Source organism: Rana temporaria, chromosome 13 (assembly GCF_905171775.1).
Source record: "Rana temporaria chromosome 13, aRanTem1.1, whole genome shotgun sequence".
Taxonomy (NCBI): Eukaryota; Metazoa; Chordata; class Amphibia; order Anura; family Ranidae; genus Rana; species Rana temporaria.
Window position 1 is genome coordinate 119,709,413 of NC_053501.1, and position 15,835 is coordinate 119,725,247.

At 48.6% G+C, this 15,835-nt stretch overlaps 1 protein-coding gene across 1 annotated transcript; it reads right to left on the minus strand.

Moving 5' to 3' along the window:
* Positions 1-8,314: 8,314 nt before the first annotated feature.
* Positions 8,315-12,290, minus strand: LOC120920599 (beta-1,4-galactosyltransferase 3-like). Its single transcript, XM_040332763.1, has one exon. The coding sequence runs from the start codon at positions 12,039-12,041 to the stop codon at positions 11,076-11,078; it is 966 nt and encodes a 321-aa protein (XP_040188697.1). The 5' UTR covers positions 12,042-12,290; the 3' UTR covers positions 8,315-11,075.
* Between the last annotated feature and the right edge of the window lie 3,545 nt (positions 12,291-15,835).

Consider the following 15,835-nt stretch of genomic DNA (forward strand, 5'->3'; position numbering starts at 1 on the left):
CCCAGCCTGATGTCCCAGTGCCAGCTACCCAGCCTGACATCCCAGTGCCAGCTACCCAGCCTGACATGCCAGCAACCCAGCCTGACGTCCCAGTGGCAGCTACCCAGCCTGACGTTTTAGTGCCAGCTACCCAGCCTGACGTGCCAGCTACCCAGCCTGACGTCCCAGTGGCAGCTACCCAGCCTGACGTTTTAGTGCCAGCTACCCAACGTGCCGTTTCAGTGCCAGCTACCCAGCCTGACATTTCAGTGCCAACCACCCAGCCTGATGAGCCACTGTCTGCTGCCCAGCCTGACATTCCAGTGCCAACCACCCAGCCTGATGAGCCACTGTCTGCTGCCCAGCCTGATGAGCCACTGTCTGCTGCCCAGCCTGATGAGCCACTGTCTGCTGCCCAGCCTGATGAGCCACTGTCTGGCCTTCCAGCCTGGCGTCCTGACAGATCCAGGACGAGGGGAGCCGCAGGAGGAGGTGGGGAGCCGGAGGAGGTGGTGGGGAGCTGGAGGAGCCGGAGGACACCACGAGCTCCAGGAGGAGGTGGGGAGCCGGAGGATGACACTGGAAGGTGCAGGAGGAGGCTAGGAGCCAGGAGGAGGACACTGGGAGCTACAGGAAGAGGCGGGAAGCCGGAGGAGGACAACAGAAACCTCAGAAGGACACCGGGAGCTGCAGGAGGAGGCGGGGAGCCGGAGGAAGACACGGGGAAACCGGAGGAGGAGGTGGAGAGTCGAAGGAGGAGGTGGCGAGCCACAGGAGGAGGCACAGTGCCAGAGGAAGACGTGGAGAGCTGGAGTAGCACAGAGGGGGACCAGAGCAGGACCCAGGGAGTTGGAGGAGGTGGGGAGCTGAAGGAAGACACCAGGAGCTGCAGGAATTTGCGGGGAGCTGGAGGACTACACCGGGGACCACAGGAGGAGGTGGGGAGTCAGAGGAAGACACCAGGAGCTGCAGGAGGAGGCAGGGAGCCGGAGGAGAACACCACGAGCCGCAGGAATAGGCGGGGAGCTGGAGAAGGACACTGGGAACTGCAGGAGGAGACGGGGAGCTGGAGGAGCCAGAGGACACCAGGAGCTGCAAGAGGAGGTGGGGAGCCGGAGGAGAACAACACAAGCCGCATGAGTAGGCGGGGAGCTGGAGAAGGACACTGGGAACTACAGGAGAAGGCGGGGAGCTGGAGGAGCAAGAGGACACCAGGAGCTGCAGGAGGAGGTGGGGAGCCGGAGCGGAGGAGGACACCGGGAACCGCAGGAGAAGGCGGAGAGCCAGAGGAAGACACCTTAAGGTGCAGGAGGTTGGGAGGCGTAGGAGGACACAGGGAGCTGCAGGAAAAGGCGGGGAGCAGGAGGAGGACACCAAAAACTGCAGGAGGACACCGGGAGCCGCAGGAGGAGGAGGGGAGCCGGAGGAAGACACAGGGATCCGGAGGAGGAGGTGGAGAGGAGGAGGTGGCGAGCCGCAGGAGGAGGCACAGAGCCAGAGGAAGATGCAGGGAGCCAGAGTAGCACAGAGGGGCACCAGAGCAGGACCAAGGGAGTCGGAGGAGGCGGGGAGCCAGAGGAAGGCACCAGGAACTGCAGGAGTTTGCGGGGAGCCGGAGAACATCGGGGACCACAGGAGGAGGCATGGAGTCTGAGGAAGAGATCGGGAGCTGCAGGAGGAGGCGGGGAGCCGGAGAAAGACACGGGGAAACCGGAGGAGGAGGTGAATTCGTGGCCGGAATTGATTCTTTAAGCGAACGTTTGGGTCCATGGGTAGATGAACAACTACAGCCATTAGTTCTGCATTTAACAGGCTATATCGGTGACACTGGCAATTTATTGAATAACTTACAGGAAATCGCATGACATGATGATTATTGGTGGATTTCTTGTGATGTTTCCGATCTTTATTCTTCTATATCTCACACTTTAGGTTTACAAGCCGCGTCATTCTTTTTAGATAGATCGGCCGTTTTTCTCCCATGGTACAAGAGTTCATCCTCATGTGCTTGGAATATCTTCTCACCCACAATTTTTTCATGTCCGACGGGGACTACGATCTCCAAAAATGCGGAGCCTCTATGGGAGCCAGATTTTCGCCGTCCCAAGCCAATCTCTACATGGGATGGTGGGAAAGGCTCCGCATTTTTGGACCTGATAGTCCCCGTCGTCAGGACACCGTGCTGTTTTGCAGATACATAGACGATCTGTCGTTCATTGTTAAGGACCCTTGTTGTGATCTGCAATCTTGGTTGTCCTAGAGTGGCGGCTGGTGCTCAAAATATTTGGGGGGCGCAAACGAAAAAAATTGCAGCCTTACTGTGCACATCAAATGCAGCCACTGTGCCATCAATTGTCACCACTGTGCCATGCCATCAAATGCAGTTACTGTGCCATCAATTGTCACCACTGTGCCATGCCATCAAATGCAGCCACTGTGCCATGCCATCAAACGCAGCCACTGTGCCATCAATTATCACCACTGTGCCATGCCATCAAATGCAGTCACTGTGCCATCAAATGCAGTTACTGTGCCATGCCATCAAACGCAGCCACTGTGCCATGCCATCAAACGCAGCCACTGTGCCATCAATTATCACCACTGTGCCATGCCATCAAATGCAGTCACTGTGCCATCAAATGCAGTCACTGTGCCATGCCATCAAATGCAGTCACTGTGCCATGCCATCAAACGCAGCCACTGTGCCATCAATTGTAACCACTGTGCCATGCCATCAAACGCAGCCACTGTGCCATCAATTCGCACCACTGTGCCATGCCATCAAATGCAGCCACTGTGCCATGCCATCAAATGCAGTCACTGTGCCATGCCATCAATTGTCACCACTGCTCCATGCCATCAAACGCAGCCACTGTGCCATCAATTGTCGCCACTGTGCCATGTCATCAAATGCAGTCACTGTGCCATCAATTCACACCACTGTGCCATGCCATCAAATGCAGCCACTGTGCCATCAATTGTCACCACTGTTCCATGCCATCAAATGCAGTCACTGTGCCATCAATTCACACCACTGTGCCATGCCATCAAACACAGCCACTGTGCCATCAATTGTCGCCACTGTGCCATGTCATCAAATGCAGTCACTATGCCATCAATTCGCACCACTGTGCCATGCCATCAAATGCAGTCACTATGCCATGCCATCAAACGCAGCCACTGTGCCATCAAACGCAGCCACTGTGCCATCAATTGTCACCACTGTGCCATGCCATCAAATGCAGCCACTGTGCCATCAATTGTCACCACTGTGCCATGCCATCAAACGCAGCCACTGTGCCATCAATTGTCACCACTGTGCCATGCCATCAAATGCAGCCACTGTGCCATCAATTGTCACCACTGTGCCATGCCATCAAACGCAGCCACTGTGCCATCAATTGTCGCCACTGTGCCATGTCATCAAATGCAGTCACTATGCCATCAATTCGCACCACTGTGCCATGCCATCAAATGCAGTCACTATGCCATGCCATCAAACGCAGCCACTGTGCCATCAAACGCAGCCACTGTGCCATCAATTGTCACCACTGTGCCATGCCATCAAATGCAGCCACTGTGCCATCAATTGTCACCACTGTGCCATGCCATAAAACGCAGCCACTGTGCCATCAATTCGCACCACTGTGCCATCAAACGCAGCCACTGTGCCATGCCATCAAACGCAGCTACTGTGCCATCAATTGTCACCACTGTGCCATGCCATCAAACGCAGCCACTGTGCCATCAATTCGCACCACTGTGCCATCAAACGCAGCCACTGTGCCATGCCATCAAACGCAGCCACTGTGCCATCAATTGTCGCCACTGTGCCATGTCATCAAATGCAGTCACTATGCCATCAATTCGCACCACTGTGCCATGCCATCAAATGCAGTCACTATGCCATCAATTCGCACCACTGTGCCATGCCATCAAATGCAGTCACTATGCCATGCCATCAAACGCAGCCACTGTGCCATCAATTGTCACCACTGTTCCATGCCATAAAACGCAGCCACTGTGCCATCAATTGTCACCACTGTTCCATGCCATCAAACGCAGCCACTGTGCCATCAATTCACACCACTGTGCCATGCCATCAAACGCAGCCACTGTGCCATCAATTGTCACCACTGTTCCATGCCATCAAACGCAGCCACTGTGCCATCAATTCACACCACTGTGCCATGCCCTCAAACGCAGCCACTGTGCCATCAATTGTCACCACTGTTCCATGCCATCAAATGCAGTCACTATGCCATGCCATCAAACGCAGCCACTGTGCCATCAATTCGCACCACTGTGCCTTGCCATCAAACGCAGCCACTGTGCCATCAATTGTCACCACTGTTCCATGCCATCAAATGCAGTCACTATGCCATGCCATCAAACGCAGCCACTGTGCCATCAATTCGCACCACTGTGCCATGCCATCAAACGCAGCCACTGTGCCATCAATTGTCACCACTGTGCCATGCCATCAAACGCAGCCACTGTGCCATCAATTGTCACCACTGTTCCATGCCATCAAATGCAGTCACTGTGCCATCAATTGTCACCACTGTTCCATGCCATCAAACGCAGCCACTGTGCCATCAATTGTCACCACTGTGCCATGCCATCAAATGCAGTCACTGTGCCATTCCATCAAACGCAGCCACTGTGCCATCAATTGTCACCACTGTGCCATGCCATAAAGCACAGCCATTGTGCCATCAATTCGCACCACTGTGCCATGCCATCAAACGCAGCCACTGTGCCATCAATTGTCACTACTGTGCCATGCCATAAAGCACAGCCATTGTGCCATCAATTCGCACCACTGTGCCATGCCATCAAACGCAGCCACTGTGCCATCAATTGTCACCACTGTTCCATGCCATCAAATGCAGTCACTGTGCCATTCCATCAAACGCAGCCACTGTGCCATCAATTCGCACCACTGTGCCATGCCATCAAACGCAGTCACTGTGCCATGCCATCAAACGCAGTCACTGTGCCATGCCATCAAACGCAGCCACTGCGCCATGCCATCAAACACAGCCACTGTGCCATCAATTGTCACCACTGTGCCATGCCATCAAATGCAGCCACTGTGCCATGCCATCAAACACAGCCACTGTGCCATAAATTGTCGCCACTGTGCCAATTGTCACCACTGTGCCCTTTAATTGTCGCCACTGTGCCCATTGATGTCACTGTGCCCTTTAATTGTCGCCACTGTGCCCATTGATGCCGCTGTGCCAATTGTCCCCACTGTGCCTATTGTCGCCACTGTGCCCATTGATGTCACTGTGCCTGTCGTCGCCGCTGTGCCCTGTAAAATGCCCCCCCCCCGCCCGGCACTTACCTTTACTGGATTGACTACAATTCGCACCACTGTGCCATGCCATCAAATGCAGTCACTATGCCATGCCATCAAACGCAGCCACTGTGCCATCAATTCTTGAGATACGTCGGCGCAAGTGCTTTGTGAATCCGGGCCATAGTGTTTGGGGGTTCTTCGTAATTTTCTAGCAAATGAATGATGATTTGTACATGTAGGAGAGAAGTGCCAGAATAGGCGCGGTGCGGAGGTGGGTATAAAAGTCCGGTATTGAAGGGGTTAAATACTAGACGCCCCTCAGGATTACATTTTTTTTACTTTTTGCTATAATAAATATCCCCCCAAAAATATATTAAAAAACAGTTTATTCCGATACGTATTCTTCTACCTATTTTTGGTAATTTTTTTTTTTTGCAATAAGAGTTTATCGATTGGTTTATAGCGTTTACAAAAGGGTGTATACTTTTATTGCATTTTTATTAACATTTATTTTTTTACTACTGATAGCGGCGATCAGCAATTTTTTTTTCGTGACTGCGACATTATGGCGGACACTTTTGACACATTTTTGGGACCAATGTCATTTTCACAGCAAAAAAATGCTATAAAAATGCACTGATTACTGTGAAAATGACAATTGCGGTTTAAAAGTTAACCACTAGGGGGGCGCTGTAGGGGTTAAGTGTGACCTCGTATGTTTTTTTAACTGTAGGGGGGCGGGGCTGGACGTGTGACGTCATTGATTGTCTCTCCCTATATCAGGGAACACACGATCGATGACGGCGCCACAGTGAAGAACAGGGAAGCTGTGTTTACACTCACCTCTCCCAGTTCTTCAGCTCCGGGGACCGATCGCGGGACTCCAGCGGCGATCGAGTCCTCGGGTCACGGAGCTTGGGACTGGGCCGCGGGCGCGCGCCCGCGACCCACGGCTGGGCACTTAAAGAGGACGTACAGGTACGTGCTTGTGCCCAGCCGCGCCATTCGGCCGACGTATATCTGCAGGAGGCGGTCCTTAAGTGGTGAATGATATTATTCTTTATATCTTTTTCAAGGGATCAGCTTATATGACAAGTGTTGTCGGTAGTAATTATAACAACTTTTGTATATTAATTTATACAGATTTTAGCAACTTATTATATTGGCCTGGATTCAAGAAGCAATTGCGCCTGTGTAACCATAAGTTACACAGCGCAATTGCTTACTTGCTCCGGCGTTACGAATGCTCCTGATTCAGGAACCTCGTTGCGCCGACGGCAGCCTAAGATATGCGCGGCATAAGGCTCTTATGCCCTCATATCTTAGGCTGCATTCTTGCGATGGCCGCTAGGTGGCGTTCCCCTTGTGCTCAGCGTATAGTATGCAAATTGCATACTAACACCGATTCACAACGTTGCGCGAGCCCTGCGTACGCAATTTACGTAGTTTCCGTGCGGCGGTTTTCGCGTAAGGCTGCCCCTGCTATTAGCAGGGGCAGCCAATGTTACGTATACCCGTCGTTCCCGCGTCGCGAAATTTGAAATTTACGTAGTTTGGGTAAGTGAATCGTGAATGGCGCTGGACGCCATTCACGTTCACTTTGAAGCAAATGACGTCCTTGCGACGTCATTTGCCGCAATACACGTCGGGAAAGTTTCCCGACGGAGCATGCGCTCTACGCTCGGCGCGGGAACGCGCCTAATTTAAATGATTCCCGCCCCCTACGGGATCATTTAAATTTGCGCACGCTTACGCTTGCCATTTTGCCGGCGCGCCCACGCAATTTACGGAGCTACTGCTCCGTGAATCAAGGGCAGTGCAGTAAATTTGCGGGGGCGGGCGCAGGGCAAAAACGTTAATTTATTGCCATTTTAATTTTATCTAATCAGATTTAATTTAATTCCATTTAATTTATTTCACTTAATGTTGGACCGTGTTCTCATATTTATATATATGTATATACTGGGGGCGGCCCGATACCACTTTTTTAGGACCGAGTACAGAGTACCGATACTTTTTTTCATGTACTCGCCGATACCGATTGTCCATGTGTCCCCAAATGCAGCCACGTTCCCTTGTCCCCAGTGAAGGGAACTCTTAAGGCGTCGGCATACCAAGAGATTTTGGACAATTTCCTTCCCCTCAACTTTGTGGGATACAGTTTGGGGGGATGACCCCCTCCCTGTTCCAACATGACTGCCCACCAGTGCACAAAGCAAGGTCCATAAAGACATGGATGAGCGAGTTTGGGGGTGGAGGAACTTGATTGGCCTGCACGGAGTCCTGACCTCAACCCGATAGGATGAATTAGAACGGAGACTGCGAGCCAGAACTTCTAGTCCAACCTCAATGCCTGACCTCACAAATGCTCTTCTGGAAGAATGCTCAAACATTCCCATAGACGCCCTCCTAAACCTTGTGGACGGCCTTCCCAGAAGAGTTGAAGCTGTTATACCTGCAAAGGGTGGGCCGACTCAATATTGAACCCTACGGACTAAGACTGGGATGTCATTAAAGTATATGTGTGTGTAAAGGCCGGCGTCCCAATACTTTTGACAATCTAGTTTATGTATATATATGCCTAAACTTTGAGGTGCACACCTTAGCGTAGGTGGCTGCACACACCTGTGTACTTACCCTACATTGTTCTCACACAGGTTTGATATTTTTTCATTTTCTAGAGAAAGAGAAGAGCGGATAATGAAGAAAGTTGCTAATCCTACGTACTTGGTCTCTGATATCACCGGGACAACCTTTGTTTCGTACTGCAGGGCAGTGTCACCTCCTGTCAATCATCTTCTTTACAATCCATTGACATCGGTTGAGTTGTAAAAAGAGGTTACTAACAAAAAACGTAGAACCAAATATATTCGAAACGTGGTACTTTTTTGTAAAAAGTCGATATACAGTACAGACCCAACCATAATTCATGTGGACTAAGGAAGACCTTGGGGTCAAGGGTTCATTCATGGTAGATGTGATGATGTGTCTTGGTGTCTCTCCAACAAGACAATAAAAGAGACCAGATGAATATATTACACAATCGAAAAATTGGGGGAGTCGAAGGGTTAGCCCAGTTGGAAGCACGTCTTCCATTCTCCGGTAAACCCTTCGTAATTCTGCGTACCTTTAGGCTCCCTAGACACTGGGACACCTTTTCAAGGGTTCATGCATTGAAGATATGATGTATATGGTACTTTGTTGTCTTGGTGTCTCTCCAACAAGACAATAAAAGAGACCAGATGAATATATTACACAATCGGAAATTCGGGGGAGTCGAAGGGTTAGCCCAGTTGGAAGCACGTCTTCCATTCTCCAGTAAACCCTTCGTAATTCTGCGTACCTTCAGGCTCCCTAGACACTGGGACACCTTTTCAAGGGTTCATCCATTGAAGATATGATGTATATGGTACTTTGTTGTCTTGGAGTCTCTCCAACAAGACAATAAAAGAGACCAGATGAATATATTACACAATCAAAAATGGGGGGAGTCGAAGGGTTAGCCCAGTTGGAAGCACGTCTTCCATTCTCCGGTAAACCCTTCGTATTTCTGCGTACCTTCAGGCTCCCTAGACACTGGGACACCTTTTGAAGGGTTCATGCATTGAAGATATGATGTATATGGTACTTTGTTGTCTTGGTGTCTCTCCAACAAGACAATAAAATAGACCACATTACACAGTCAAAAATTGAGGGAGTCGAAGGGTTAGCCCAGTTGGAAGCACGTCTTCCATTCTCCAGTAAACCCTTCGTAATTCTGCGTACCTTCAGGCTCCCTAGACACTGGGACACCTTTTCAAGGGTTCATCCATTGAAGATATGATGTATATGGTACTTTGTTGTCTTGGAGTCTCTCCAACAAGACAATAAAAAAGACCAGATGAATATATTACACAATCAAAAATGGGGGGAGTCGAAGGGTTAGCCCAGTTGGAAGCACGTCTTCCATTCTCCGGTAAACCCTTCGTAATTCTGCGTACCTTTAGGCTCCCTAGACACTGGGACACCTTTTCAAGGGTTCATGCATTGAAGATATGATGTATATGGTACTTTGTTGTCTTGGTGTCTCTCCAACAAGACAATAAAAGAGACCAGATGAATATATTACACAATCGGAAATTCGGGGGAGTCGAAGGGTTAGCCCAGTTGGAAGCACGTCTTCCATTCTCCAGTAAACCCTTCGTAATTCTGCGTACCTTCAGGCTCCCTAGACACTGGGACACCTTTTCAAGGGTTCATCCATTGAAGATATGATGTATATGGTACTTTGTTGTCTTGGAGTCTCTCCAACAAGACAATAAAAGAGACCAGATGAATATATTACACAATCAAAAATGGGGGGGGTCGAAGGGTTAGCCCAGTTGGAAGCACGTCTTCCATTCTCCGGTAAACCCTTCGTATTTCTGCGTACCTTCAGGCTCCCTAGACACTGGGACACCTTTTGAAGGGTTCATGCATTGAAGATATGATGTATATGGTACTTTGTTGTCTTGGTGTCTCTCCAACAAGACAATAAAATAGACCACATTACACAGTCAAAAATTGAGGGAGTCGAAGGGTTAGCCCAGTTGGAAGCACGTCTTCCATTCTCCAGTAAACCCTTCGTAATTCTGCGTACCTTCAGGCTCCCTAGACACTGGGACACCTTTTCAAGGGTTCATCCATTGAAGATATGATGTATATGGTACTTTGTTGTCTTGGAGTCTCTCCAACAAGACAATAAAAAAGACCAGATGAATATATTACACAATCAAAAATGGGGGGAGTCGAAGGGTTAGCCCAGTTGGAAGCACGTCTTCCATTCTCCGGTAAACCCTTCGTATTTCTGCGTACCTTCAGGCTCCCTAGACACTGGGACACCTTTTGAAGGGTTCATGCATTGAAGATATGATGTATATGGTACTTTGTTGTCTTGGTGTCTCTCCAACAAGACAATAAAATAGACCACATTGCACAGTCAAAAATTGAGGGAGTCGAAGGGTTAGCCCAGTTGGAAGCACGTCTTCCATTCTCCAGTAAACCCTTCGTAATTCTGCGTACCTTCAGGCTCCCTAGACACTGGGACACCTTTTCAAGGGTTCATCCATTGAAGATATGATGTATATGGTACTTTGTTGTCTTGGAGTCTCTCCAACAAGACAATAAAAGAGACCAGATGAATATATTACACAATCGAAAATGGGGGGAGTCGAAGGGTTAGCCCAGTTGGAAGCACGTCTTCCATTCTCCGGTAAACCCTTCGTATTTCTGCGTACCTTCAGGCTCCCTAGACACTGGGACACCTTTTGAAGGGTTCATGCATTGAAGATATGATGTATATGGTACTTTGTTGTCTTGGTGTCTCTCCAACAAAACAATAAAAGAGACCAGATGAATATATTACACAATTAAAAATTGGGGGAGCTGAGGGGTTAGCCCAGTTGGAAGCACGTCTTCCATTCTCCGGTAAACCCTTCGTAATTCTCTAATCTAGATATACGTTGATGAGAAGGGGGTCTAGGGCACCGCTCGTTTTTGTAAAATTTGTATTAAGAAAACAAAAGAAAATAAATAACAATCAAATGCAAACCAATTAAATAAAAATTGTACATTTCTTTGATTGGTTGACCAACAAAAGCTGATCCAAGGCATGACTCCGGGGGGCCAAGACTTGTTGGACTAATCATGGAACGATAGAAAGATAAATAAAGATTACAATGTCTTGGGATGAGTAAAAGCCAATGGAGTTTTAGAGAGGAAGAAGTGTGGAAAATTGGGCAAAGCGATCGGTATACATCGGGTCCCGGTCTCACCTTCTTGATGGAGCAAGTTTATCTGTTCCAATGTCCACCGTGATTTTGGTGTAGAGCGGGAGAAGCTCCTTGGACAGCAGTTTATACTGGAGGGTGTTTAGACCATCTTGTCTCCAAGTCCCCCTTGTCTGTCCCAGAAGGTGGAACCGTTGTTGGTTTTTCTCGTTCCCTTGGTCCCGAGCGTGCTGTATCATTTTATACCTTCCTACAAGGACGGACGGCCGAGATATCTGCATGCCGCCGATTTGAATTCGATCCGCCAAGTCGTCGTCCTCGCCACCCCAGCCCCAGTAATTGTTCGAAAATCCGTTGACTTTTTCATACTGCTCAGGAGTCAATGCCGAGACTCCCCCAAAGTACAACTGGTAGGGCAGAGTGTAATTAAACTTGTCTATGGCAACAGACGCGTGTTTGGGGAACCCGTCGCAGGTGTACAGGTTGCGGTCGTCTTCGGGGATGAGGTCCACGTCATGGAAGAACAAGCAGTCCCAGGCCTCGTCTTTCATGGCTTCTTTAAAACCAACGTTCATGAGTTTAGCGCGGTTAAAAGTGAAGTTGCCCGCCTGCTGGATGACGTAGATGCCGTAGTTCAGCTGTTGGCGTTGCAAGAACGGGTGCAGATTGTACAAGAGGTATTTAAGGTGGCGCTCTCGGTTCCGCTGAGGGATGACGATGGCGGTCTTCTTTTTGGAGATACAGTCGGGGGGCTCGTAGCGGCCTCCTTGGGTCACATTGGGGTTCTCCTGTATCACGTCTTCCAGTTGGTGGGACTTTGGTAACTGGACCTGGATTGGCCCTTTTAAATATGGCGAGATCGCCGGGCAAGATTCCGATGATTTGTTTTTTCCTGGACTCACGCGGTCTGTGATCGTCTTTTGGTCTCCTATGAGGTACAGGTAGGATATAACCCCCATCAGGACACAGAAAAGGAGCAGCAGGCCATATATGGTTCTGGAGGTCATTTGGCAGCTCTCTCCGACCCAGGAGTCAAAATCCGACAGATAAATACGGAGAAATGGATGTCTCCAGTCTGACAATCAGCAAGTTTCTGTCTCTACCTCAAACTATGCAAAGCTTCTTATCATCTGCCTATCTGGTACCCAGCAATTATCTCTCATATGGAAAGTGGTGACATTTTCCCAGGCAGAACCTTAAATACAAAAGTCTGGTTTGACAAGGTAGGAAGATACCTACCAATAACATTTCCCAGCCCGTCCCAGGTAATCCAATCCTAGCCCGTCCCAGGTAATCCAATTCCAGCCCGTCCCAGGTGATCAAATTCCAGCCCATCCCAGGTGATCAAATTCCAGCCCGTCCCAGGTGATCCAGTCCGTCCCAGGTGATCCAGTCCGTCCCAGGTAATCCAATCCTAGCCCGTCCCAGGTAATCCAATTCCAGCCCGTCCCTGGTAATCCAATTCCAGCCCGTCCCAGGTGATCCAGTCCGTCCCAGGTGATCCAGTCCATCCCAGGTAATCCAGTCCGTCCCAGGTAATCCAATCCCAGCCCGTCCCAGGTGATCCAGTCCATCCCAGGTAAAATATCATTTAAAAAGAATAGAGCTTTTTGCGCTAAAAGTAATAAAGGACCGGCAATTTAAAAAAATAAAAAAATATTTTTTCTTCTACGTTCTGCTATAAAACATCCATTAAATAGAAAAAAATAAAATTTCTTCATAAATTTAGGCCAATATTTATTTTGCTACATATTTTTGGTAAAAAAAACAATAAGCATATATGTCATTTTTTTTTACCAGAAATATGTAGCAAAATAATATTTTTTTTATTTATTGGATGTTTTATAGCAGAAAGTAAAAAATATATATATATATATTTTTCTTTTTCAAAATGGTCGGTCCTTTATTTATTTATATTTTTATTTCTAGTAATGGCGGCGATCAGGGACTTATAGCGGGACTGCGAGATTGCGGCGGACAGTCGGGCACTAACTGACATGTATTGGGGGGTAGCTGAGGACCAGTGCTGAAGGGGGGGGGCAAGGACAGTAATGGGTTAAGGTGACCAAATTTTTTAAATCCGGGGGCATATTTTTATTTTTTTCATTTTAATTTTTTTATTGGCAAACTCTTTTATAAGCATATTTGGTGGCGGTTTTGGATGGACGGTGTCAGTAAGGCAGTTCACAGTATCAGCAGCTTTTTATTTATAATTTTTTACAGATGTATTTATTTTCACAATTTAATTTCTTATTTTTATTTTTTTATTTTTCACAATTCTTTTTTAAGGGGGGGTGGTTGGCAGTTAACCGTATCAGTAGGGCTGTGGATGGTGTCAGTAGTTTTTTATTTAAATTCTTATTTACAGTTTAATTTATTACAATTTTATATTTTTTTTTAAATAGTTTTTACAATTTTTTTTTGTTTACTATGCTTTCTTTTTTTTTGGGGGGGGGGGGGGGCGGCTTGGACCGTGTCAGTGTTTATTATTATTAGTATTATTATTATTTATACAATAAGAATGTTTAATATTTATTTATTACAATTATTTTTTATTATTATTTATCAGCCCTATTTATCAGACCCCTGACATCTCCCCTTTGAGACAGGGAAATGGACTGAGGACACAGATTCCCCCGGTCCCTTTCTCTGCAGCCTCAGCTGCACTGAAGATCAATGGAGAGGAGACAGAGGCTCCTCTCCATTCATAAACTGAGGCAGAGGAAAAGCAGATTACAATGCTCAGTTATAATTGGACAGTCAGTGATTACTGACTCTGTGCATTCAGAAAAGGAAGGAGACGGTACATGAATTATACTGTATACTGGCTTCTTCCTCTTCATCCTGACAGATCCAGGACTAGGGGAGCCGCAGGAGGAGGTGGGGAGGAGGACGTGGGGAGCTGGAGGAGCCTGGGGAGGACACCAGGAGCTCCAGGAGTAGGTGGGCAGCTGGAGGAAGAAACTAGAAGGTGCAGGAGGAGGCTAGGAGGCAGAGAAGGACACTGGGAGCTACAGGAAGAGGCGGGGAGCCAGAGGAGGACAACGGGAACAGCAGGGGGAGGCAGGGAGCTGCAGGAGGAGGCGGGGAGCCGGAGGAAGACACGGGGAAACCGGAGGAGGAGGTGAAGAGTCGAAGGAGGAGGTGGCGAGCCGCAGGAGGAGCCACAGTGCCAGAGGAAGACGTGGAGAGCTGGAGTATCACAGAGAGGGACCAGAGCAGGACCCAGGGAGTCGGAGGAGGTGGGGAGCCGGAGGAAGACACCAGGAGCTGCAGGAATTTGCGGGGAGCTGGAGGAGGACACTGGGGACCACAGGAGGAAGCGGGGTGTCGGAGGAAGACACCGGGAGCTGCAGGAGGAGGCAGGGAGCCGGAGGAGAACACCGCGAGCCACAGGAGTAGGCGGGGAGCTGGAGAAGGACACTGGGAACTACAGGAGGAGGCAGGGAGCTGGAGGAGCCAGAGGACACCAGGAGCTGCAGGAGGAGGTGGGGAGCCGGAGTGGAGGAGGACACCGGGTACTGCAGGAGGAGGCGGGGAGCCAGAGGAAGACACTGGAAGGTGCAGGAGGACACCGGGAGCTGCAGGAAAAAAGGTGGGGAGGAGGACACCAGGAACTGCAGGAGGACACCGGGAGCCGCAGGAGGAGGCGGGGAGCCGGAGGAAGACACAGGGATCAAGAGGAGGAGGTGGAGAGCCGGAGGAGGAAGTGGCGAGCCGCAGTAGGAGACACAGAGCCAGAGGAAGATGCAGGGAGCCAAATAGCACAGAGGGGGACCAGAGCAGGACCAAGGGAGTCGGAGGAGGCGGGGAGCCAGAGGAAGACACCAGGAGCTGCAGGAGGAGGTGGGGAGCCTGAGAAGGACACTGAGAACCAGAGGAAGAGGCAGTGAGCTGGAAGAGCCAGAGGAGGACACCAGGAGCTGCAGGAGGAGGTGGGGAGCGGGAGGAGGACACCGAGGAACTGCAGGAGGAGGCCAGGGAGCTTGAGGAGGACACCGGGAGCAGCTGGAGGAGGTGGGGAGCTGGAGGAAGACATGGGTATTGGTCATTGATGATTATCGGTGGATTTCTTGTGATGTTTCCGATCTTTATTCTTCTATATCTCACACTTTAGGTTTACAAGCCGCGTCATTCTTTTTAGATAGATCGGGCAGTTTTTCTCCCATGGTACAAGAGTTCATCCATTCCTCATGTGTTTGGAATATCTTCTCACCCACAATTTTTTCATGTTCGACGGGGACTACGATTTCCAAAAATGTAAAGCTTAAGAGTTAACTATGCAGAATTGTTAAATCAGATGTTTTACCTGTAAAGCTGTAGTTTGAATATCTTTTTGAAAGAAAAAAAATACTAAAATAAAGAATAAAAAAAAAAAAAAAAAATTCATAAATGTATCCCCTATTTTGTAGGCGCTCTAACTTTTGCGCAAACCAATCAATAAACGCTTATTGCGAATTTTTTTTTTTTGCCAAAAATATGTAGAAGAATACGTATCGGACTAAACTGAGAAAAAATAAATATTAAAAAATAAAATGAAATTGGGATATTTTTTATAACAAAAAGTAAAAAAATATTGTGTTGTTTTTTTTCCAAAATTTTCTGTCTTTTTTGTTTTGTTTTGTTTTGTTTTCTGTCTGCTATAAGCGCAAAAAATAAAAAATGCAGAGGTGATCAAATACCACCAAAAGAAAGCTCTATTTGTGGGGAAAAAAAGGATAAAAACATCATTGGGGTACAGCGTTGTGTGACCGCGCAATTGTCATTCAAAACGCGTCAGCGCTGAAAGCTGAAAATTGGT

Coding starts and splice junctions, on each gene's coding strand:
- LOC120920599 (XM_040332763.1), bottom strand. CDS start 12,041: ATGACCTCCAGAACCATATATGGCCTGCTGCTCCTTTTCTGTGTCCTG.